Genomic DNA, 24,831 nt, shown 5'->3' with positions numbered 1-24,831 from the left:
CCCCACACACATCCAAACACGGGCTACTGTCTCCTCGAAAATGTCGGTCCCTTCCGTCAGCAGAAATCAGAAGAAACTATAATCCACTGGCTATCCCAAGACCCTGGGAGCTCCACTTGGGGACTCTGGCAGAAGAGCCCTCACGGGGGAAGCGGCAATGGTCATCTCCACCGGCTCAGAGATACGGTGAATCAAGCGACGAATGGATCCAGTCGGCTACCTCTGCTCCGGGATGGGAGGTGTTGGGCGGCGATGAGAGTGCTTTGGAGAGGCAGAAGGGGGAGGGGAGGGAGGGCTCGGAAGATGAGGGCGGGTGGGGGGGACCGCGGCAGGAAAAGAAGGTGACGAAGTAGGGAGAGGAGGGGGGGGGAGGAGATGAGGCAGGCGGTGATGGGGGGCGGAGGGGTGGAGAGGCGAGAGAGGGTGCTACTGGGAGAGATCCATCGGAGAGTGTTGGTCATGTCCACTCCCGGCTAGTTCAGGTGTGAACCCAGCTTACTCACGGGCACTTTTTCTCTGTGACTGGACACAGGTTTTTTCCCCGTGTGAACACACTTATGTGTGTTGGGCACTTTGCCCTAGGCCTTTTAGTACTCACTTGTACTTTCATTTCACATCATTATTGAGTACATCTTTTCCAGCACTCCCACGTTTCTCTGTGCTTGAGGTTGTGTGTGTGTGTGTGTGCAGGCTAGCTTCCCTCCTACCCAACATTGGTATCAGAGCTTGGTTAGGTTAGCATTAGGGTTTGCCCCCTGCTGCCCTTCAAAGATTGAGCCTATTGCACACATCAGGGCATTAGGGTTTTGCTGCATTAGGGTTTGCAGGTTAGGGTTTTGCTGAAAAAGGGCTTTGCTGTTTAGGGTTAGGGTTCTGCCCTCAGCCGCCCTCAGCTGCCAGCCGCCGCCGCCCTCAGCCGCCCTGTCCTCAGCTGTGCACCGTCGCCGCCGCTGTCGCCTTGTCCTGCGCCTACAGATCGGCTGCCCCTGTTTGCCGCCGTTGTCGCTGCCCGATTGTACCGCCGCTTCCCAGCGCCACCCTGTACCTTGCGCCGTTGCCCTGGCCCAGATCTGACGCCGCGGCCGCCCCTGTGCGCCGTCGCCCCTGCCCGCGCCGCCCTAGATCTAGCACCGTCACCCCTGCTCGTGCTACCCCAGATCTAGATCTGGCGCCTCGTGTCTAGATCTGACGTGGTTGTGTGCAGCCGCCACCGTCTGCACCCGTACCGGCCTCAACTCCATCGCCGCCGCCTGCGCCTACCGCCTTGAGCGCCGCCGCCTTTGCCGTCGCCCTCACGGGCAGCTGCTGCCTGCGCCTCGTCTCCGCCCTATACCGTGCCCTGTACAACCTCCTTGTACCGCCATATGACCGTACCTGCACCTGTACTGTATGACTGTACTTGTGTACCTGCTCTGCACTGCCCAAAGCAACTTCAGATTCACCTTCAGATCTACCCAAAATTGGCAAGATTTGAGGGATTTGCAGTTTTCTGACCTGAAATTGCACATTTTGCCTGTTAAGAATTAGGGGTTTTCACCATTGAGCCTGCAATTGCAACATTGACACACATTGGCATTGATTTCAGCAGATTTGGTGCATAATTGCACTAGAAATTTGGAGATTTTTAGAAATTGACTCGATTTTGCAAAAATTGACTTGATTTTGCAGAAATTGGCACTATTTGCAGGCAATTTTGGGCATTACAGGCACATTTGGTTGGCATTGGGGCATTTCCTCCAAATTTTTGGGTATTGCAGGCACATTTGGTTGGCATTGGGACATTTCCCTCAATTTTGGGCATTGCAGCACTTGGTACAGGTGACAAATGCATTAGCAGATTTACAGGTGCAGATCCGGTTCAGATGTGGTCTAATTGGTTGCCTAAAAATTAGGGCTTTTCTACATTGAGCCCATTTTTGGAGCATTCGACCAATTTACATTTGATCTGCCAGGATTTGAGCACTTGCAGCTCTTACAGGTGTCAGCTGATTGTGTTTCACGGCACATGTATACATTTGTGGTTTGCTGCAGTATATGTATGCCATTGTGGACACTTTGATAGATTTGCATCATCGTGCACTACACTTGCAGATTTGGGACATGCATATGTATTTCTCGTGTGGTGAAGGAGTTCCCTTTCAGTCCATTGGTTATCCTGCTATTTATGTCCCGCATTCTTACGGTTTTGCTGGGCATTGCATACTCGTGGTGACTTGTGACAGATTTGCTGTGCTGTCATGGCCAACAGTAATAATGACCTCTTTGAAATGCTATCTCAAGAGGACAAGCTCAATGGGGACAACTACCCTATGTGGGCTTATATGATGCGTCATGTTTTGGTTGCCAAAAATGTATGGTTGTATGTGGATGGCACTGAGGAGCGTCCTCTTGCACCTGCTCCAGCGGAAGGTGAAGTGATTCCTGCTCCTCCTCCTGCAGGTCCACCTCCTCGTCTTTCTCCTACTCAGCAGCAGTGTACTTGGGATGCTCAAGCCCATGCATTGATTGCTCTCTCGTGCCGCAGGCATATCATTCCGCACATTCGTTCTTGCACCACTACAAAGGGTGCTTGGAATACCTTGGCGGCGTTGTATTCAGGTCGCAATGAGGCTCGTGTAGCTTACCTTCAGGGCAAGCCTGAGACTGACCTCATGCTTGAAGGTGACTCTATCGATCAGTACCTTACGCATGTGAAGGACCTACGAGAGCAGCTCATTAACATTGATGAGGTCTTGACAGATAGCTATCTTGTTCAGACAGTTTTGCGCAACTTGCCTGACTCTTATCAGACATTTGGCACCACTTTGTGGTTGTTGGATGGCAATGCACCTAATGCGGTCACTTTTGACAACCTTGTAACTCTCTTGCTCAGTGAAGAGCAATCTCATTCCAACAGGAACAACATGATGTCTGCTGAGTCAGCAATGGCTCCTCCTTTTCGTGGGAATAGATCTGGGCCTAAACCTAGCCTATCGAATCCTCCCAAGACAGAGGACAAGCCTGAAAAGAAAACGCGCTGTACTATTGCAGGAAAACAGGGCACACCATAGAGGAATGCAGGAAGCGTATTGAGAGTGAAAAAAAGAAGAAGCTAGCATCTTCTTCCACAGGTGCGGATCAGGCCAATTTGGTTATACATGTGTCAGCCTTGACACTTACATCTTCATTGCCTGCAGAGATGTCTTCTGATGCCATTGCTTTTGATGACTATGCTTTATAGTGAAAAAAAGAAGAAGCTAGCATCTTCTTCCACAGGTGCGGATCAGGCCAATTTGGCTATACATGTGTCAGCCTTGACACTTACATCTTCATTGCCTGCAGAGATGTCTTCTGATGCCATTGCTTTTGATGACTATGCTTTATAGTCTATACTCCATGGTATGCATTGTCTGGCAGATGCATTTGATGATATTCGGCATTGGAGGCCTATTACGATCCTCAATACTGTCTACAAGGTCTTGGCAAAGGCCTTGCGTTTGAGGATCCAGCCCTTCCTGGGGGAGTTGATTCATGCTACTCAGACAGGATTTGTCAAGGAGCGCAGTATCCTTGACAACATCTTTACTTTTTGGGAGGCGACGGCCCGAGCTAGGTTTCTTGGCGAGGACTTGGTCGTGATGCTTCTCGATTTTGAGAAGGCATACGATAGAGTTGATTGGGGATTCTTAGAGGGCACTATGCTACGCCTGGGCTTTGAGCCAGGATGGATCAGAGGGGTGGCAGCTTTGTATTCCACAGCTCGCAGCCAGGTGCTGATTGCAGGAGGTCGGGGGCCGAGTTTTGAGCTGACCAGATCAGTCCGTCAGGGGTGTCCTCTCGCCCCTTTCCTTTTTCTCTTCTTTGCGGAGGCTATGAGTATGTATTTGTCGGCAGAGGAGGTTGGTTTGAGAGGACTTCAGCTCCCAGTCCGGGGGGAGGATTTGCTTGATGCTGAGTTTGCAGACGACACGGGCTTATTTTTGCATGGCCAAGAGGCCAATCTTATTCGGGCAGAGCAGTCGCTCCAGGTTTTTAGTGCAGCTTCGGGAGCATTGATCAATTGGCGCAAGACAGTGGCCTTTTGGATCAGTAGTGCTCCCACTCCGGCATGGAGTCCGGACCCCGGTTTTAGATGGATTCCTCCCGGCACAGCAGTGCGGTATTTGGGATGCCAGATTGGCCTCGATTTGTCACCTGAGCAGCAGATTGCCCCGCTTCTTCTGAGCATTCGGAAGAAGCTATTGTATTGGAGTACAGCTCAACTATCCTTGGCTGGGAGGGTGGTGGTGGCAAATCAGGTGCTGTTAGCGACTATGTGGTACATTACGTCTTGCTGGATTTTCTCGAGCTCTTGCATCAGCCAGGTACAGAGGCTGATCAGGAACTTTCTGTGGTCTGGGCGGGACGGTCAGCCAGCTCGGGCAAAGGTTGCATGGGCAGTTATTACACTTCCGCTGGCTCAGGGCGGTTTGGGCATTATAGATCCAGTCGATCAGAGTAGAGCCTTATTGGGGAAGCTTATTGTTCGGGGGTTGCTTCCAGGCGCTGAGCCTTGGAAAGAGCTCCTCTTGCAGCGACTGCAGGCCCGGGCGCCTCCTGCAGGGGGTACTTGGGCACCAGAGATTCGCTGGATCTTCATAGAGATGAGGAGGACAGGCCTCAGTAGAGGATGGGAGGACAGATTTGCTTTGAGTATCCTGAGAGCTTGGGAGCTGCTGAGACCGGGGCTCTCTCAGCGGCCTCCTTCTTGTGTTGAGGAGCGGGCCAGGCAGCCGCTCATCTGGAGCCCAGCGGTTCGTACAGAGCAGGGTCATATGCTGGGTTCTCGGCCTCGTCTAGCCTGGGGACCTTTAGCGGCAGGCCCAGCTCGTAGTTTTGGAGACTGGCAGGCTTTCTGCAGTCTACCAGAGGAGACCCAGGTGGAGAGGCTGAGTCACTTCAGAGGGGGATTGATTATGAGGGATGATATTCAGGAGGCACTTTCAGAGGAGTGGTTCACACCTCTCGAGCCAGTGGCCCCACGGTGGATGGGAGCCTTTACACAGTTGGAGATCCTGATTGCTGTCAGAGCTAGCACTGAGGATGGCAGATGCCTCTATTATGAGATTCAGGATGAGGGCAGACTCCAGAGAGTGGAGGTGGAGTCGCCTTTGGTTACAGAGTGCACCTTTCAGAGGATTCGGGTAGTGGCTGCCGCTTCTCGGAAGTGGCATATTGACCCCGACCCTGCTGACGTGCTCCCGGATTGGCGCATATGGGCATATGCAGCGCGCCCCTTGGCCCGGCTGCAGTGGGACCCCGGAGAGTACGAGTGGCATGATCCTTATGCATCCCTTGAGGCCACAGAGATCACATTTTTCCAGTATACTGTTAGGCTGGGACGGCATATCTTGACGGCGAGGAGGACGGTTTCTCCAGCGGCAGCGGGGCATTGGCGATTGCAGGGACTATCACAGGAGTTCCTGGAGGATTTCTGGGCTCGGCTCTGGGCTAGTCGACAGGCCCGCAGGATCTCGGCTTTTCAGTGGCTGGTCGCCCACAGGGGCTCAGCAGTTGGCACTTGGCTTGTTTACAGCGGTCTTCCGGCGGCCTGCGTCCGATGCGGCCACCCTATGGAGACACAGAGACATTGCCTTTGGGACTGCCCTCAGGCACAGCAGATTTGGCTGCGGATGCTGCGTATTCTGGCCCCCCTCTCTCCAGAGGGTATGTTTACGTGGGGTGCCGCTGCTTGGTCGACTTCGTCAGGCCCTGCTATGGGCTATGAGATGGAGCAGGGCAGTCAGGCCATCAGATTTATTAGGGGCCAGCCTCGCCTGGTTCCGGCACCGGATTTCTCGTCCGCCAGCTGGACACAGGAGAGGGATTTACAATGGGAGCTCCTCAGCAGCCTCACCATCTGGTTCACCTGGAGGGCCCGGTGCTTCACGGCCTTTGAGGGGAGATTGGAGCCACCAGCAGAGACTGTTCGGGGGATTTGGCAGGAGTTGATCCACACCCTGCGAGGACAGTACGACCGCATCCGGGGAGACTCGGATGAGGCGATCTTACGGCGCCAGGCCTTTCATACCACTTGGCGCTGCGGCCCGTTCTACACCCTACACACGGGATCCCCCCGTTGGCACTACAGGCCACCTGTTTAGCTCTTTCCCCCCCCCATTGTATGATTTAGCCGCTCAGTCCTTTAGACTGATGCTTGTATTTTGCAGCACCTAGGGAGAGTCTCCCGGGCTGCCATGATGTATTCACTGCTCTTCTCACTGTTAGGAGCAGCAGAGATCTCTTTTGTAGCCCTACGGGCGTTTTTTACATAACTAATGAAAGGATCTTTTCTCGGAAAAAAAAAAAAAACTGCTGTCCACTATCTTTCCCTTGTCTCCTGGGAAGGAGACGCTGAAGGGAGGCTTTGGAACAGATGTTATGCTGACCTGATGATGAAACGCAGATGCGTTTGCAGATCTGATGGGCTGAACTGAACTGATGATGATGCGTTTGCTGAAGATGATGCGTTACTGCATATGCTGATGCGTTGGCTGGAAATGCTGCTCCCAAAGCTTCCTGGAGGAGATGCATTGGAGCACACTGGACTGAATGCTGCTATGATGAGCTTGGTTGGCTAAATGGAGAGGCGCCTGTATATATATGCAAACATGCTGCTGGTCGGCCAGCATAAGTGCTATCGGCCAGATGCCATGTCCACAACTGCTGTCGGCTGCCCCATAAATGCCTGTAAAATGCCTATAAAATTGCATAAATGCCAGTAAAATACCTGATGATGCTAATGATGCGAAAATGATGCCATGTCACTGTACACCTGAATGGTGTGCACGTGACAAATGAAGTTGGCTCTAGCACCTGTGTCAAAGAACATCAAGGCATTTTGATCTCTCACTTTGCCCCATGCCCTGCACAACTCTGTCTCTTCACCACCTGGCTGTTCCCCCACAAGATCAGGAACTAACCCTGCAGAAGGTTTTGGTTTCTTTGACTTGGGCTCTCCTTTATTGTCAGAGTCCTTTTGGGACTTTCTCTTGGGACAATTAAATGACATATGTCCCTCTTCAGTACAGTAAAAACATTTCCAAGCATCCCTCAAAGCCTGTCTTTCCTCAGAAGTTCTCTTGGGCATTGGCAACTTCTTATACCGCGTCTCTGAAGACCCTTTAGCATCACGCGAAGCATGCCCAGATTTTTCAGCTTTCTTGCTCGAGTTCTTACTTCCTTTAAACCCAGATGATCCTCCAGTGAGTAACGCATTAGCTGTCATAGCATTTTCTATCATCTGTGACATGTTCGTTACTCGAGTCTTGATACAATAATCTCGCACCTCTTTGGACAGCCCACAACAATACTTCTCTACCTGCTCAGAAAAAGGCACTGCACGGTAAGAAGTCACTGGGAGTAAAGCTTCCCAAAACTTCTTGTTATAATCTTCCAAATTCTCACACTCTGAAGCATCCAACTTGTGCCATGCAGTCATAACATCCACCTCAAATGTAGATGTGAGCCATACGGAAGAGAACACCTGTTTAAATTGTACCCAAGTAGTGGGTGCTATGCCCTGCAGAAGAAGAGTAGACTGTCATGGCCCTGTGAAAATGGAGCAAGACAAGTGTGGGCATGGTGGTTGCAGAGTCAGAATATTTTATGATTCACATGGGGGGTGCCCGGACAGAGTTTAAGATGTGTGGACATCCCTAGGTGTGAAGGGGGGAACTAGAAACATTAAGTTTTAATGTTTATTGGAGTTTGCCCCTAGGCCTTAGTGGCCCTAGGAACTTATTAAAGTTGGGGCCCTAGGGATTAATTTGGGGAGGAGTTTTCTCTCTCTTCTCTCTCTCTCTTCCCTTTTTGGGGAGTCGTGTAGCAAAAGTGGGAGTTCCTTCATGCGCATGTATTCTAGCGTGGAAAAGCACAGGAGAAGGGAGGTGGCTGCTGTTTTGCTGTGTACTGTTGCTGTTTTTCTGAGTGGAATCAGCCGTACAGCACTGTACGGCCAGAACTGTGCAAGCACTCTCTCTCTCTTTCTCCTCTGTTGCTGGCTGCGCACAGGAACTGCTGCTGGATACTCTGCGCACAGACCAGTACAGGCTGTACCAGCAAGTACACAGCCCGTACCCTACTGTACGACTGCCGTACAGCGTACGGACAGTCAAGTACAGCAAGTACAGTTGCTGCAGGCTGCTGCAGGTGGTGCAAACAGGTGCTGGACAGACTGTTTACTCTGATTCAGACAGGTACAAGAGTGGACAGCCGGCTGTTTGTGCAAGTACAACTCCTGGCACGTATCCCGAGGCGGTACAAACGGGTACAGTGCTGATTTTCAGATCTGTATTTTCAAGGACAGCATAGGAGTGAGCATCAGGAGGAGGATACAGGCAAGTGCAAGCACACGTGTGAAGCAGGGTTGTGGATTCAAGTGCCTGCAAGCACAGATTGGTGCTGTTGCTTCCTCCAGTGTTGTTTCACGAGCTGAACTTGGTAAGCTCTGTTTCTGTTCATCTATCTCTCTTTCTACTGCTTGATGTCTGTTGCAGATATGTGTTATCTGGCCCCTTGTGAGAGGAGGGGTATGGCAGATTGACAAGGGATTAAGACAGAGATTGGACAGCACATGTATGTTTGAGCTGAGAAGATGTATCATGCACTTGAGTTATGCCAGATGTATGCCCATGGCTGGCCTGCTTAGTGATCTTGGCTGATCAGAGGGAGGCACAGTGTGTTGTTTGAAGACACAGATCTGTGTGCATAGATCCTCTGTGCTGAGAAGGATTTGTGGGCCGTCAGATTGGACTTACAGGTGTAAACTCTTGGCTGGTCTTTGTGTTGTACTCAGCCATACATATTATTTTTAATTGAATAAAGAAATACCGCGAGGGGCGCCAAGCTTTGGGGCCAACAGGTGTCGCTGTGTTTTCAGATTTGGGCACTCTAGCTCCAATCTGTGTTTTGTTTCTCATCTAGACTACAAGTGGACGGGTGATTGCTTCTACCGCACTCTGGTTTTCTATCAGAGGCCGGTTTCAAGGTTCCGGTTGCCGGGACCAATCATCAACTTTCTGAAGGGGGTGAGCTCGTGGTTGTTTTGAGAAAAGCCATCGCTGAAAATTCAGCAATCATGTCTGATACAGAGGAAGAGTACTTCTATCATGAAGAAGAAGAGCAAGAGTCTTCTCCTGAAAGAGATGTATCTGAGGATATTTTTGCAGGAGAACAGGCTGCAGATGTTGAGCCTTATGAGGATGTAACACAGCCAGAAGATGTGGATGATGATGCTCGGTTCAAAGATCGCTTGGCTAGTGTTATGGATACTTTTATGCAGCTCACACAGAGTGAGAGATTTGCTGAATTTTTGAGATCTCGCTCAGAGCCCCGCACAGAGCCCCAGAAAAAGAAGAAGAAGGTTCGTTCAAAGAATCTTTCTCATGGTCATAGTGGTACCACTCCACAGGATCCATCTCCTGCCCAGTTTCCGAACATGCAGCATGCTTTTGGTGCTAACCCACAGAGTTCCTTCTATGGACAGCCACCTATTCCTCAGCAGAACATGCATCCAGGGTACTTTGGTGGTGGCTCGGTGTTCCAATCCATGACTGGGGGTTATCCTCAGGGAGGCATGGGTATGTATGGGCCTTTTGGAGCCAATTTTCAGCCTGGCATGCAAGGGAATATGTATGGTGGTATGCAGTCCGGTATGCAAGGAAATGTGTTTGCAGGCATGCACCCTGGGATGCAAGGCAATATGTTTGGTGGCATGCAGCCAGGTATGCATAATGGAATGTATGGAAACATGGCTGGGATGTATGGTATGCCTGGTGTTGGAATGGGAAATGTTGACCCAATGATGGGTATGAATGTTGGGGGCAGCAATCTTACGAAACCACTTCCATATGATAATCTAACGCCTATGGGCAAGGCGAAGGATTACAAGGAAGGGGGAGCTGCAGTGAAGTTTGACACTTTCAGTGGGGCCAAGGATAAATTGAAGGCACTTACCTTTTTACAGCAGTTTGATGCTGCTTTTTCTGGTGGAAATTACACAGAGTCCTCAAAGGTGAGGAAAGCTGCCACTTTTCTCAAGGGCAATGCTTTGCAGTGGTGGTCTACTCTTCTTTTGCAGGGCATAGCACCCACCACATGGGTCCAATTCAAACAGGTTTTCTCTTCCGTATGGCTCACGTCTACATTTGAGGTGGATGTTATGACCGCATGGCACAAGCTGGATGCTTCAAAGTGTGATAGTTTGGAGGATTATAACAAGAAGTTTTGGGAAGCTCTACTCCCAGTGACTTCTTATCGTGCTGTGCCATTATCTGAGCAGGTAGAGAAGTATTGTTGTGGGCTGCCCAAGGAGGTACGAGATTATTGTATAAAGACAAGAGTAACGAACATGTCACAGATGATTGAAAATGCTATGACAGCTAATGCGTTACTCACAGGTGGTTCATCTGGATTTAAGGGCAGTAAGAAATTGAGCAAGAAAGCTGAAAAATTTGGGCATGCTTCTCGTGATGCTAAAGGGTCTTCAGAGACAAAGTATAAGAAGTTGCCAATGCCCAAAAGGACTTCTGAGGAAAGACAGGCTTTGAGAGATGCTCAAAAGTGTTTTTACTGTACTGAAGAGGGGCATATGTCATTCAATTGTCCCAAAAGAACGTCCAAAAAGGACCCTGACAATAAAGGAGAGCCCAAGCCAAAGAAACCAAAGCCTTCTGCAGGCTTAGTTCCTGATCTTGTGGGGGAGCAGCTAGGTGGTGAAGCTACAGAGTTGTGCAGGGCATGGGGCAAAGTGAGAGATCAGAATGCTTTGATCTTCTTTGACACAGGTGCTAGAGCGAACTTCATTTCACCAGATTTGGCTGGCCGATTGGGGATTCGCGCAGAGGAGATGGGGCCGTTACATGAGGCTAATATGGCTTGTCCAAGGTATGCAGAACCCGTTACTCCTATTATTGGGAAGCTTCGGCTTCATTTGCAGGGTTATGTGGACAGCGAGGAGTTCTTCATCATGCCTTTGGATGGCTGTGATGTTTTGTTGGGGATGCCATGGTGCCACAGGGTACATGCGGTGGTGGATACTTACAATAGGAAAATTACTCTGACTCATAGAGGGAAAGAGCATGTATTGGATGTAAAACTCAAAGGGAAATCTGTTCCTATTGTATCCGCTTCGGCGATTTCATCAGTAATGAAAAAGCATCTTTCCGCGTACTTGATTTATGTAAAGGATGCACAGGATGATGAGTCTAAGTCTAATTTGTCAATGTTAGATAAGGACAGGGCTGATTTCTTAAGTGGGTTTCAAGACTGTTTTTCCGAGTCATTGCCAGGAGAATTACCTCCTGAGAGGCCAGAAGATCATGCCATAGATCTGATTCCTGGTAGTACTCCACCGAATAGACCGCCGTATCGTGTTAGTGCAGCCCAACAGGAAGAGATTATGAGTCAGGTGCAGGAGCTATTGAATAAGGGGTTGATTCAGCCTAGCTCATCACCCTTTTGCTCACCTGTGCTCTTAGTGCAGAAGAAGGATGGTTCTTGGCGCATGTGTATAGATTTCAGGGCGCTGAATAAGAATACCATCAAGAATCGATTCCCCATACCGAGGATCGATGACATCTTGGACCGCTTACAGGGCTCCACAATTTTTAGTCGTATTGACTTGAAAAGCGGGTATCATCAGATACGCATTAGACCCGAGGATGTGCATAAGACAGCATTCCGAACCACGTTTGGGTTGTATGAGTTCTTGGTTATGCCCTTTGGTTTAACGAATGCGCCTGCCACATTTAACAGAATGATGGACAGGATTTTCAGGCCTCATAGAGAGTTTGTCGGTACATTCTTTGATGACATGATTGTGCATTCACAAACTGAGGAAGAGCATAGAAGGCATTTGGCCATTGTGTTTGCAGAACTCAGAAATCATAGATTGGTGGTTAATGGCAAGAAGAGTGAGTTTTTCTTGCAGGAGATACATTTCTTGGGGCATATTGTGTCTGGTCATGGAGTCCGTATGGATCCAGCAAAGGTGGAAGCAATACTTAATTGGCCAGCTTTGAGGACCGTGCATGATGTACGCAACTTTCTAGGATTGTGTTCCTATTACAGGCGTTACATACGGCACTTTGCTGAAATTGCTTCGCCTCTTCATGCTTTGACGAAGAAAGCAACTCCGTTTAGATGGGCTGATCGGGAAATTACAGCATTCAAAAAGCTCAAAGAAAAGCTTACTTCGGACCCAGTATTGGTGTTACCGGACCTCCGAAAGGCTTTTGTTGTCCAGTGTGATGCATGTGGAAGTAGCATTGGTGCAGTTCTCATGCAAGAGGGACATGTGATAGCCTATGAGAGTAGAGTTTTGCAAGATGCTGAGAAGCATTTACAGGTGTATGAGAAAGAGATGTTGGCTGTAATTCACGCTCTTTCTACATGGAAACACTACTTGCTTGGGGCTGATTTTACTGTACAGACAGATCATCAGACCTTGCGTTATTTCCTCACGCAGACTAAGCTTTCAGAGAAGCATATGCGTTGGGCAAACTTTTTGTCGATGTTTCACTTCCAGATTGTGCATGTGGAAGGCAAAAAGAATGTAGTGGCAGATGCTTTGTCACGCAAGCCACAGGTCTCTGCAGTTTCACTTGCTTATCATCATGAGCTTGATGAAATGAAAGAGCAGTATGCCCATGATGAGGATTTTGAAAAGTTGTATGATCAGATGTCTGAGGGTCAGCGGCATGAGCATTACACTCTCAGAGATGGGTTTTTATTGATGCATGGCAGACTGTGTGTTACCAGGCCATTGCGACTCAAGGTTATGATTGAAAGTCATGCTCCACCGTATGCAGGTCATAGAGGTATTGATGAGGTTCTGATTCCAGAGCAGATACTGGCACATAAAGAAAGGAAGGTACGAGGTAAAGTTTCCCGTCGCTATCTTGTGAAGTTCAAGAACTATTCACCGATGGATGCGAAGTGGATGGAGGAAGGTGACTTAACAGATTCACCTCAGGTTTTGCAGCTTTATCTCGATGCCTTTGAGTTAGAGCCGACTCTTATTGTGGCTCATTCAGGTTCAGCAGAGCATGGGTCTGGAGCATTACCTGATGCTCAAGAGGGGGGTAGCCCCTCCACTCCCTTGATACAGACAGGCTCAGATGACATCTAGAGGTCGCTTGGTGCAGATTTTCTCTCACCCGAAGGTACTGAGGCTGACAGTATATCTGTTTATGGGACTTCTATGATATATGTGTACTAGTCACATGGTATTTTTGTGGATATGTATGGTTCACAGTGGTATACAACTTGGACTATTACCATGCCATTGGTTTGCAGTGAATATTGATACATGTGTATGGCTCAGAGAGATTGGGACGCTGATCTTGCCATATTGTATATTTCACTTTGGATATTTTGATGCATCACCAAAATGCAATCGAGGACGCTTGCCATTTTTCAAGAGGGGGGTATGTCATGGCCCTGTGAAAATGGAGCAGGACAAGTGTGGGCATGGTGGTTGCAGAGTCAGAATATTTTATGATTCACATGGGGGGTGCCCGGACAGAGTTTAAGATGTGTGGACATCCCTAGGTGTGAAGGGGGGAACTAGAAACATTAAGTTTTAATGTTTATTGGAGTTTGCCCCTAGGCCTTAGTGGCCCTAGGAACTTATTAAAGTTGGGGCCCTAGGGATTAATTTGGGGAGGAGTTTTCTCTCTCTTCTCTCTCTCTCTTCCCTTTTTGGGGAGTCGTGTAGCAAAAGTGGGAGTTCCTTCATGCGCATGTATTCTAGCGTGGAAAAGCACAGGAGAAGGGAGGTGGCTGCTGTTTTGCTGTGTACTGTTGCTGTTTTTCTGAGTGGAATCAGCCGTACAGCACTGTACGGCCAGAACTGTGCAAGCACTCTCTCTCTCTTTCTCCTCTATTGCTGGCTGCGCACAGGAACTGCTGCTGGATACTCTGCGCACAGACCAGTACAGGCTGTACCAGCAAGTACACAGCCCGTACCCTACTGTACGACTGCCGTACAGTGTACGGACAGTCAAGTACAGCAAGTACAGTTGCTGCAGGCTGCTGCAGGTGGTGCAAACAGGTGCTGGACAGACTGTTTACTCTGATTCAGACAGGTACAAGAGTGGACAGCCGGCTGTTTGTGCAAGTACAACTCCTGGCACGTATCCCGAGGCGGTACAAACGGGTACAGTGCTGATTTTCAGATCTGTATTTTCAAGGACAGTATAGGAGTGAGCATCAGGAGGAGGATACAGGCAAGTGCAAGCACACGTGTGAAGCAGGGTTGTGGATTCAAGTGCCTGCAAGCACAGATTGGTGCTGTTGCTTCCTCCAGTGTTGTTTCACGAGCTGAACTTGGTAAGCTCTGTTTCTGTTCATCTATCTCTCTTTCTACTGCTTGATGTCTGTTGCAGATATGTGTTATCTGGCCCCTTGTGAGAGGAGGGGTATGGCAGATTGACAAGGGATTAAGACAGAGATTGGACAGCACATGTATGTTTGAGCTGAGAAGATGTATCATGCACTTGAGTTATGCCAGATGTATGCCCATGGCTGGCCTGCTTAGTGATCTTGGCTGATCAGAGGGAGGCACAGTGTGTTGTTTGAAGACACAGATCTGTGTGCATAGATCCTCTGTGCTGAGAAGGATTTGTGGGCCGTCAGATTGGACTTACAGGTGTAAACTCTTGGCTGGTCTTTGTGTTGTACTCAGCCATACATATTATTTTTAATTGAATAAAGAAATACCGCGAGGGGCACCAAGCTTTGGGGCCAACAGGTGTCGCTGTGTTTTCAGATTTGGGCACTCTAGCTCCAATCTGTGTTTTGTTTCTCATCTAGACTACAAGTGGACGGGTGATTGCTTCTACCGCACTCTGGTTTTCTATCAGAGGCCGGTTTCATAGACCACCACTGCAAAGCATTGCCTTTGAGAAAAGTGGCAGCTTTCCTCACTTTAGAGGACTCTGTGTAATTCCCACCAGAAAAAGCAGCATCAAACTGCTGTAAAAAGGTAAGTGCTTTTAATTTATCTTTGGTTCCACTGAATGTATCAAATTTCGCAGCAGCTCCCCCTTCCTTATAATCTTTCGCCTTACCCACAGGCGTTAGATTATCATATGGAAGTGGCTTCGCAAGATTGCTGCCCCCAACATTCATGCCCATCATAGGGTCAACATTACCCATTCCCACGCCTGGCATGCCATACATTCCAGCCATGTTTCCAAACATACCATTATGCATACCTGGCTGCATACCACCATATATATTTGCTTGCATTCCAGGTTGCATGCCCCCAAACATATTTCCTTGCATACTGGACTGCATATCACCATACATATTCCCCTGCATTCCAGGCTGAAAATTTGCTCCAAAAGTCCCTGGCATACCCATGCCTCCCTGAGGATAACCCCCAGTCATAGATTGGAACACCGAGCCACCACCAAAATAACCTGGATGCATAGTCTACTGAGGAATAGATGGCTGTCCAAAGAAGGAACTCTGAGAGTTAGCACCATAAGCATGCTGCATGTTTGGAAACTGTCCAAAAGATGGATCCTGTGGGAAGGCACCACTATGACCCTGAGGAAGGTTCTTAGAACGCACTTTCTTCTTCTTCTTTTCGGGCTCTGTACGGGATCTCATAAATTCAGCAAACTTCTCACTTTGTGTGAGCTGCATAAACACATCCATAACACTAGCCAAACGATTTTTAAACTGAGCATCATCTTCCTCTTTACCAAGCACATCTTCTGGCTGTGTTACATCCTCATATTGCTCAACATCTGCAGCCTGTTCTCCTGCAAGAATATCCTCAGATACATTTCTCTCAGGAGAGGTCTCTTGCTCTTCCTCTTCATGATAAAAGTACTCGTCTTCTGTATCAGACATGTTGCTGAATTTTTCAGCGATGACTTTCCTCGAGGCAACCACGAGCTCACCCCCTTAATAAAGTTGATGATAGGTCTCGGGGACGGAACCTTGAAACCGGCCTCTGGTAGAAACCAAAGTGCGGTAGACTAGCAGTCACCCTTCCACTTGTAGTCCAGATATGAAAACAAATTTAAGTGGAGCTAGAGTGCCCCAAATCTGAAAAGAGAACGACACCTGTTGGCCCCAAAGCTTGGCGCCCCTTGCGGTATTTCTTTATTTAATTTCAAAAATATGTAAGGCTGAGTACTACAAAACCAACCAAGAGAATACACCTGTATGTCCAATCTGGCACCCCACAATACCTCTTAGCACAGAGGATTCACACACACAGATCTGTGTCTCAAAGCAACACTCTGTGCTTCCCTCTGATCAGCCAAGACCATTCAGCAGGACAGCCTTAAGCATACATCTGGCATATCTCATGCACATGATTCCACAACTCAGCACAAACATACATTCAATGTCCAATCTCTGTTTCCACCCTTTTCAATCTGCCATACCCCTCCTCTCACAAGGGGCCAGATAGCACAACTCTGCAGCAGACATAAGCCAATGGAGAGAAAGACAGATGAACAAGTTCAGAGCTTACCAAGTCAGTGCGTGATTCTGCACCCGTGGAACAGTTCATACCAGTCTCCACTTGACAACGACTGTTTATACTCTTTCCCCTGCAATCACTTGACTTCTGCACCAACCAAGCTCTGGAAAAGCTCTGCCTGCAAGTGAAGATGTTGTACCTGTCCGTACAGGTCAGTAATTCAGCACTATACCTGTCTATACAGCCTGTACCAGCAGTCCACATGGCAGCTGTACCTGCCTGCACTGCCTAAAACCGACCTCTGTACCCGACTGTACCAGCTCGTACAGTTCTATACATGCAGCCAGTCGCCTGTCAGCAGTCGTACAGCTGCTTGTACCTGCTGTCCGTACGACTGTACCTGCAGCACAGCTTCTGTCAGAACCCACAACACCTGTACCTGCTCAGCCTGTCAGCGTCGCCTGTACCAGCAGAAGAATCTGCAATAGCCGTACTGCTGTACTTGTTGTACGGCCTGCACACGTAGACTGTACGGCCAACTTTGCACAGTAATCAGCAGCAAAAACCACAACCAACAGTCGACCAACTTCCCCTTTCTCTTCCACGCTTGTTTCTTGCACGACTCCCCAAAAGCTAGAGAGAGAGAGAGAGAGAGAGAGAGAGAGAGAGAGAGAGAGAGGCATGCAACTCCAAAAGTGGAGTGGCCTCTCCCCAAAAATGTCCTAGGGCCCCAACTTTAATAAACATTAAAGTTCCCTAGGGGCCACTAAGGCCTAGGGGCAACCATCGATAAAACATTAAAAACATTAATATTTTTGTCCCCCTTCACATCTGAAGTGTCCACACATCATTCTCATTTGTCCGGACACCCCAAATGTGAATCTTTTAATATTTTTGCTCAGCAACCACCATGCCCACACTTGTGCTGTTCCATTTTCACAGGGTTATGACACTCTCTTCTGTTCTTCTTAAGGTACACGCAGCATTGGATCTTAGGTTGGTTTTTGGTACCCATACCTTTGCATTTCCTTGATAGTAGCCCTGTGCTACTAGTAAGTCTTTTTTGACCCACCGCTTTTGAACGTCGAGTGGTGTTCGGGCGTACCTGGGTCGCTACTTTCTCTCCTTGGATTGGTTCCCTTGTCTCTTGCCTGTAGCTTTGCTTTCCTGCTTTGACACCCATGGAGTTTTGTCCTTATTATAGTATCCCTGGGCTTAAAGCTAGGACTTGGGAATCCATTGTTGTCTCACTGCATATATTCACTGCCTTTTTTGTGGTTCTCTTGATTGGGGATGATGTTCTGACGGGGACGCATATTCCGTTGATTCGTCCACTTTGCTTGGCATTGGTGGCTCCATGTCGCATGTAACTGCCTGCTTTCCCTTATTCAATGGACTCCATAATCGGAGGGTGATGGTTTCTTTGCCATCATTGAGTTGTACTTCCCGTTTTGCCCATTGGATGTGACAGTTGCTGGCGCAAATCCAGAATCGTCCAAGAATCATCTCCTCTTCCATTGTTCCTGCAGGCATAATAAATACCTTCCCAACCAAGGGATTATTTCTAATGGAGATGTTAACATTCAAAAATCCATAATCGGAGGGTGATGGTTTCTTTGCCATCATTGAGTTGTACTTCCCGTTTTGCCCATTGGATGTGACAGTTGCTGGCGCAAATCCAGAATCGTCCAAGAATCATCTCCTCTTCCATTGTTCCTGCAGGCATAATAAATACCTTCCCAACCAAGGGATTATTTCTAATGGAGATGTTAACATTCAAAAATCCCATTGTTTTGCATAACAAATAGATGCACAACACGAAGCTGTGCATTTAACCATCCCTGTCTGAAAAAAAAAATAAAGTTGATCAACACAGTGCATCCCAAGGTCTTGAAGCATGTATTATGGACATGTATCCTCTAAGCCTAGGCTGATGCTACCATGTGAGCACACAACAGTAGGGGTAGGTCCTGGTTGCCACCATTGGGAGCTTGCACACATGTTGCCGAGACCCAACCAAAAAGCTCTTTCGTCATCTATGATGAGAATATTGGCTCATGTGTTCTAACCTGACTCCATCCCAGTTTCATCATTCACACGATTCTGAAGTTGAAATGGTGACAATTTTGGTCCTGAGATGATCGGTCCTGGAACCGTAGATAGTGGCAGCTCCCTGGTAGAGCCTTCGTGTGTTCATTACCATTGACACAACGTGATGAAATGATTGAAAGGAAAATGCACACTTCTGAAATGATCCTGGTCTCTGGCAAGTTTGTTCCAACTCGGGTGGTAGTCGCTTGTGCATACAAAGGGGTTCACGGAAGACATCCTCTTAAGGCTTTACATGAAGGCATGCCTTTGATTACTTTCATCTTCTATCTATCTATGACAGAAAAAAGGCATTCACTTTTATCTTCACACGATGGAAGTGAAGAGTAGATCACTTGTGTGGCGTGGCATTTGCTGGCAATGATGTTTGCAGTTTCCGCTGCTCGCTCCAGATCTGAAGAGTAGACTGCTGCAAGCGAAACTCGCTCCATGGAGAGGCGACTGGCCACCTAAACGAGCTCTTACAGTTGTAAGTGAGACAGTGGGCACACTAAGCTCAGAGAGAGAGTTCCTGAGGAAAAGTACTCACCGCGTGGGCTTGCTCCCTTCCTACATCGTTTAGGCTCGATGACGCTTGTCCCTACGCAGCAAAGAGGGGAATGAGGAGATGCGAAGACATGATTTTGCTCGTGTGTGTGTGCGCGCGCGCGAGAGAGAATGGGAGAGATGTAGCACCTGCATGATGCCCGCTGCGTTCCAGGTGGTCTCCCCATGGCGCACCACGATCAACTCCGACACGTCCCCAAGGAATTCTTCAGTTGCCATCCTTGTGAGAAGGAGGAGTAGCATGCTCTCTTAGTTGTTGGTCCCGTAGGGCGCATTCACACTGCTGCTGGGCGGCCACCAAGCGATTTTGACGGTCACAAGGGAAGTTGCATTTCGCGGCTCTATGACAAATACCTTGCTTATATTGCCCGCAACATGCTTCAAGATAGAGTCTAATACGTCCAAGCTCTGCCATACAAGAAGCAATCATTACTGGAGTCCTCTCATTGCACATGACATAAAACAAGTAAAAGATCAATCAACCTGAACAAGGAAAACTTTGTAAGTGGCAACAGATACAAGGCATGGTAAAACTGCTTTCAAGTAAAGGGACCATGTTGGACCTTGAATGCAATGATGAAGCTATCATGATCAAGCCGCAAGTTGGCAAGTATTGAACTTAATCATGTACCTAAATTGGAAAAAAAAGGCTTAATTCAACCTAAATGGGAAAACAATAAATAAGCCATTGACTGCACACCTCACCCCTCTCCATGACCATAGTGGTTAATTCAAAACCCAAAATAGGCATGCTTGGAAAAGCTTAATTGGAAAAAAACATCTTAATTGAAAGAACATCTTCATTGATGAAGCATATGTGATCATAACATTCTCTAGCAAATTGTATGTATCATCATGCCAATGAAAGTAGAAGCTTGGAATGGGAGTCTACCACACGAGGAGGAATAGTAGCCGACATTGTGCTGGCTTGGCTAAGGACACCTGATGTTTGGGACTACTACATGCCAACAAAGAATGCGGGGTGAGTACTTATAGTCATCATCTTGAGGATCTTGAGAATCCATGACGTAGTATTCTACAATATTTATCATTCTCTTGATAACATGTTTACACAAAACGCAATAGCTTGTCTTTAATTAAAAAGCAATTTCATGTAGAAAATAACATGATATAATTCTAACACAATAGGTTATTCATGTAGAAAAGAACATCTCATAATTCTAAATATTCATCTAGACAAAAGTGTATGAGGCTTTACATCGAGAATGTGTATTGGCATTAATGTTATATGAAGAAACTTCACACTAAGGTCAGGGCTTAGTTGTGATAGTCCTTAACATAGCTAAGTTCTCAAGCTCAAGAAGGATCTACAGGTGGGATCTACAAGTGGGTTTCTAGCATGAAAAAACTAGTCAAGAAGTGAGTATTCAATGTTGAAATTGGAATACACACACGCAATACCCTCTTCCCATTCTGAATGCACAGTATCCTCTTCACCCCCTTCACCTCTCAATGTTCCTATCTTATCATCTAAAAAAATGTGTTTTGAGCAAATAAGCCTAGCTAGAAAGTCCTCATTGTCTCTTATTTGAGAAATCTGGGAAATTGTTATTGTGGTATGCATATTAATCGCATGTTCATGAAAGCCACTTTGGTCGCTTTGATGCAAGTTGCCTCACAATACTCAACACTCAACATCTGAAGTATTACCTTGCTTTGGTCGCTTTGATGCAAGTTGCCTCGCAATACTCAACACTCAACATCTTAAGTATTGCCTCGCAATACTTAACACTTGACATCTTAAGTGTGTAAAATGGACGGTTGTCCATAGTACCCCTGAATCTCACACACTTACAATCTAAGATGCAAGCATAAGCTAAAAAGCTTGCAACAAATGATTCTTCACAGTGGGTAGAGGACGATGTCATGAAACAAAAACCAAAAAATGACTCATAACATAACCTCCTAAACCCAAGGAAAAAAACGCAAGCTCAGGAGGTTAAGGCTAAACCCATGGACAAGGAGAAAAAGCTTGAAGAACGATCATCAAAAGAGGAGAAAGCTACACATGATGTTAGCATCAACCTCTAAACCTTTCCACGAAACACAGGAACCCTATGGGAGACACTTATTACAAGTGGCCAAAGAAAGTTTGTTCTCATTACAGCATGGGTAAGAATAGGGCAAGAACAATGAGAACCTAATTAGATGATAAAATAGTGTCGCGAGCACCACATCTAGTGCATTTGACTATCAAATCCAAGCACTAAAATACAATGCAGCACCCAAGGCTAAGAACAAGATTTGTGTCGAGAACCCTGAAGACATGCAACGCAATCTCAAGAGAGCATGGAGCTATTAAACCGAGTCAACTATGTAAAATGGAACAGCATCATGTCGAATTCACGTTTGCTATGACTAAAAAGAAAAAGGAAGAGGATTACCAATTTTCCTTGCAAGAGGAAGCGATATTACCTACCGGAACACATCCTGGGAACCATGAGAAAGAGGCACGGGAACAATTTACCACACAGACACTACAAGCCAGTCATCATTAGAGATGAGAGTGAAATTGGGGACTTCTATGGGTCTAAGACGTGCCTTTGCCATACACCATGTCAAGATCTAAAAATTTGGTGGCTCAAGGTCTTTGCATGGAAATTCGTATACTGTGAAGTTGCTAATTAGAATACTCTTAAGTTCTAACCTCATTCTATGCAAGAGTCTAATAAACTATGGTGTTTGCATGGAAAGTCATATCCTGCGAAGTTGCTAATTAGAATACTCTTAAGTTCTAACCTGTGAAGTTGCTAATTAGAATACTCTTAAGTTCAAGAGTCTAATGAACTATGGAAGGGAACTTGCATAAACCTCCAAAGTTTTCACAAAATCCAAACAAGTCTCAGTCAGAATGGTCAATGGACGCATTGTACACATTATTATGTACCCTTCACAATCGTGAGAATCATGATGATAGTGAAAAATGAACATGAAACTCTTAAACATTCCAATGGGTGAGAATGTTGATGTTAAATAACCCTAATGCTAGCCACAATATCATGTCTTGGGAAACTTGGGTATCTTTTTAGGACAGCTAATAATCCCCCCTAAAGACCACCCAACGATGTTCTAGAGGAGAAACTCTTAAACATTCCAATGGGTGAGAATGTTGATGTTAATGAACATGAAACTCTTAAACATTCCAATGGGTGAGAATGTTGATGTTAAATAACCCTAATGCTAGCCACAATATCATGTCTTGGGAAACTTGGGTATCTTTTTAGGACAGCTAATAATCCCCCCTAAAGACCACCCAACGATGTTCTAGAGGAGAATTAATTGAAGTCTTAGGCCATCTCAAATAAACCATAGTAACGGTGAGTGAAACCATAGCATCCAAGTTCTATGACTCCTTTGGGAACACTTTTAAGGAAGGGAGTTTTATTGAGATAGGGTATAGGCGTGTTATGCAATTAATCATCTTGCCATCTAGACACTCCTGAAGGCATTTTCACACTACGCTTGTAGGAGGGGAAGACCTCACAACAATTGAAAACTCCAATGCTTAAACTCGAACTAAAGATTTCCAGACTTGAGGTTGGATTTACAGTGGTCGGAGAATTCAAAACAATACAAGCTCAAATCTATCCTTGGAGAAAACACAATCTCATGATCTTGGTGGTGGAGTGAGCCCTTAGCAGCTTCACATCGAGGAGTTAACCCCCTTAGGGTTGGCTAAGTGCATATTCCCGAGCAGACCCTTGCATCTTCTCTCTTATCTTCTCTTCTTCCTCTCTCATGCAAGGAGAATACTCATTTAAGTGAATGTCTTTGGCACCATTACTAGGGATAGCACTTAGCTTAGGGTCTCTCACAATCTCTTCCTAAGCTAGAGTCTTGTCTTGCACTGATGAAATGCAAATCCACGGGTTGTAGGAGTTTGGTATGCGTTGCTTGTTTGATTTATGCTATTTTTGTTTTTCTTGGTACAATGGAGTTGCAATGGAGCATTGGGAACAATAGGAGCTTCAGAGGCTACACCAAATGTGGAAGCTACAAGTAAGCGCCCTAATTTTGCTCTTGATTCCATTGATTTTTTATTTTTTTCTTCAAGTAGTTAGAAAAAACTACATGATTAGCTTAATCACACTATTAATCCTAGGCATTCCTTAGGACTAACCTAAACTATAGATAAAAAGAAAACCCTAAAAAATCATCACTAAGGTTGAGAAATCAGGGAAAAACTGGGTGTAACTCATTCTCGGGTTGCATCTCTGAGAAGTGAACAATCGTTCACTTCACAGAGGTACGGCCGTACCTTCTTTAGCCATGCCCGTTCACTTTCCAGTTGGAGAATCTCTCTAAATCTGTCTTATAAGTGAGAGTAATGGGCACTAAAAGAGTATAAATGTGGTGTAGCTGACTCTGTCAAGATAATATTTGGAGGTGGTTGTTAGAAGATATGTCATTTTTGGTGCAGTTAAGATACTTGCCTGTCAATATGTGAGTGAGCGTCCATACCTTCATAGACGAACGTCCGTTCCTCCATGAGTGAATGATCGTGCATTCATAAGCCCATGATTTTCCCCCCCACTAGTGAACATATTTTCCTAACACCAGCCAACGACCGTACCTTCTTGAAATTGAACGACCATTCTTTTGCAGAAGAACGCATGTTCTTCTATCTAGCCACAGCTGCACCTTTCTCATGCACGAACGCTCGTTCCTCCACAAGGGGATGCCCATTCCTATTTCCAACCCATGATTGTATTTGCAACAACGAACGATTGCCACTCTAACTAAGCCACGTCCATACCCACAATAGGTGAACGTCTATTCCTTTGGGAACGAACATCTATTCCTAACTTCTAGAGGGGGAAAATCTCCTTGTTCTAGAGTGTATCTCTACACCATCACTCAACACATTCATGCACCTGGCTCGGTGAAATTGGTGTGAAACAACCCCTTATTTGACAACATTGAACCCTCCTATGCACAATCGCTTGCTAGATATGACCCTTTGGTTAACACTGCGTGAGGATTGGCTACACAGTGTATGTACAGACCATTAACTCAAGAGAAGCCCCAGGATCCCCTGCACATTAAACAAAGGAATCTTGCCTAAGATTAAAAAACTTTATCTTGGGAAACACACAATCAAAAGAGCCTCATCCCAGGGAAACAATCATGGATTTTCAACCTGAGAGAACGTTACACCCCCACTAGACACGAGACTGGAGGTGGGGTAGGCCCTAAATAATCTAAATCAAATCGAACCAACAGTCTGGGGAGCCATGTTAACCACCGTGTTGTCAGACTCATTTCAAGATCATAGATCAGCACCAAATCTAGGTCAAGAACCTGTTCACCAAAGAGAAAGAGTCTAAACACATGGCACCCATGTACAGTCACTACCCACCTCGTGCGGTGTATCCTGGATACCATACGGATCATTATGAAGTGCACACCAGCCCACCATTGAGGCACGGTCCACAAGTGGGATACTATCCTCCATGACTCACTTCCCCACCCATCATACCTCCACCTACACCATCCCTAGCTATGGTAAGATTAACATATGAAATGTTGAGTATAGCCATGGAAATGAGGTGGGTAGCTTCAAGATTTGTACCACCACGACCTGTGCAGCCAATGTAATGGCCAAGGCCAGAAAGGAATAAATTGGCCCATATCTCCAAACTTATCACTAAGTTTAATGGGTCAAGAGATCCCATACCTCATTTGGAGAT

General features: G+C 46.8%; 1 protein-coding gene across 2 annotated transcripts in view; it reads right to left on the bottom strand.

Moving 5' to 3' along the window:
* The window catches only part of LOC147626146 (phosphoglycerate mutase-like protein 4), a 72,158-nt gene extending 52,761 nt beyond the window's left edge, over window positions 1-19,397 (bottom strand). Inside the window, exons 1-3 of one of the 2 annotated variants that reach the window (XM_086816254.1) lie at window positions 19,250-19,395; window positions 19,104-19,154; window positions 18,910-19,023 (exon numbers count right to left, since the gene is read on the bottom strand). In XM_086816254.1, the coding sequence (XP_086672380.1) occupies window positions 18,910-19,023; window positions 19,104-19,154; window positions 19,250-19,363 (279 nt within the window). In that variant the 5' untranslated portion in view covers window positions 19,364-19,395. Of the gene's footprint in view, window positions 1-18,909; window positions 19,024-19,103; window positions 19,155-19,249 lie in introns of both variants that reach the window. The other variant, XM_086816255.1, reaches the window with a different exon arrangement.
* Between the last annotated feature and the right edge of the window lie 5,434 nt (window positions 19,398-24,831).

The sequence above is a fragment of the Cibotium barometz genome, chromosome 22, assembly GCF_041138505.1.
Source record: "Cibotium barometz isolate CiBa-2024 chromosome 22, ASM4113850v1, whole genome shotgun sequence".
Taxonomy (NCBI): Eukaryota; Viridiplantae; Streptophyta; class Polypodiopsida; order Cyatheales; family Cibotiaceae; genus Cibotium; species Cibotium barometz.
This window is presented reverse-complemented; position numbering and strand designations above follow the sequence as displayed.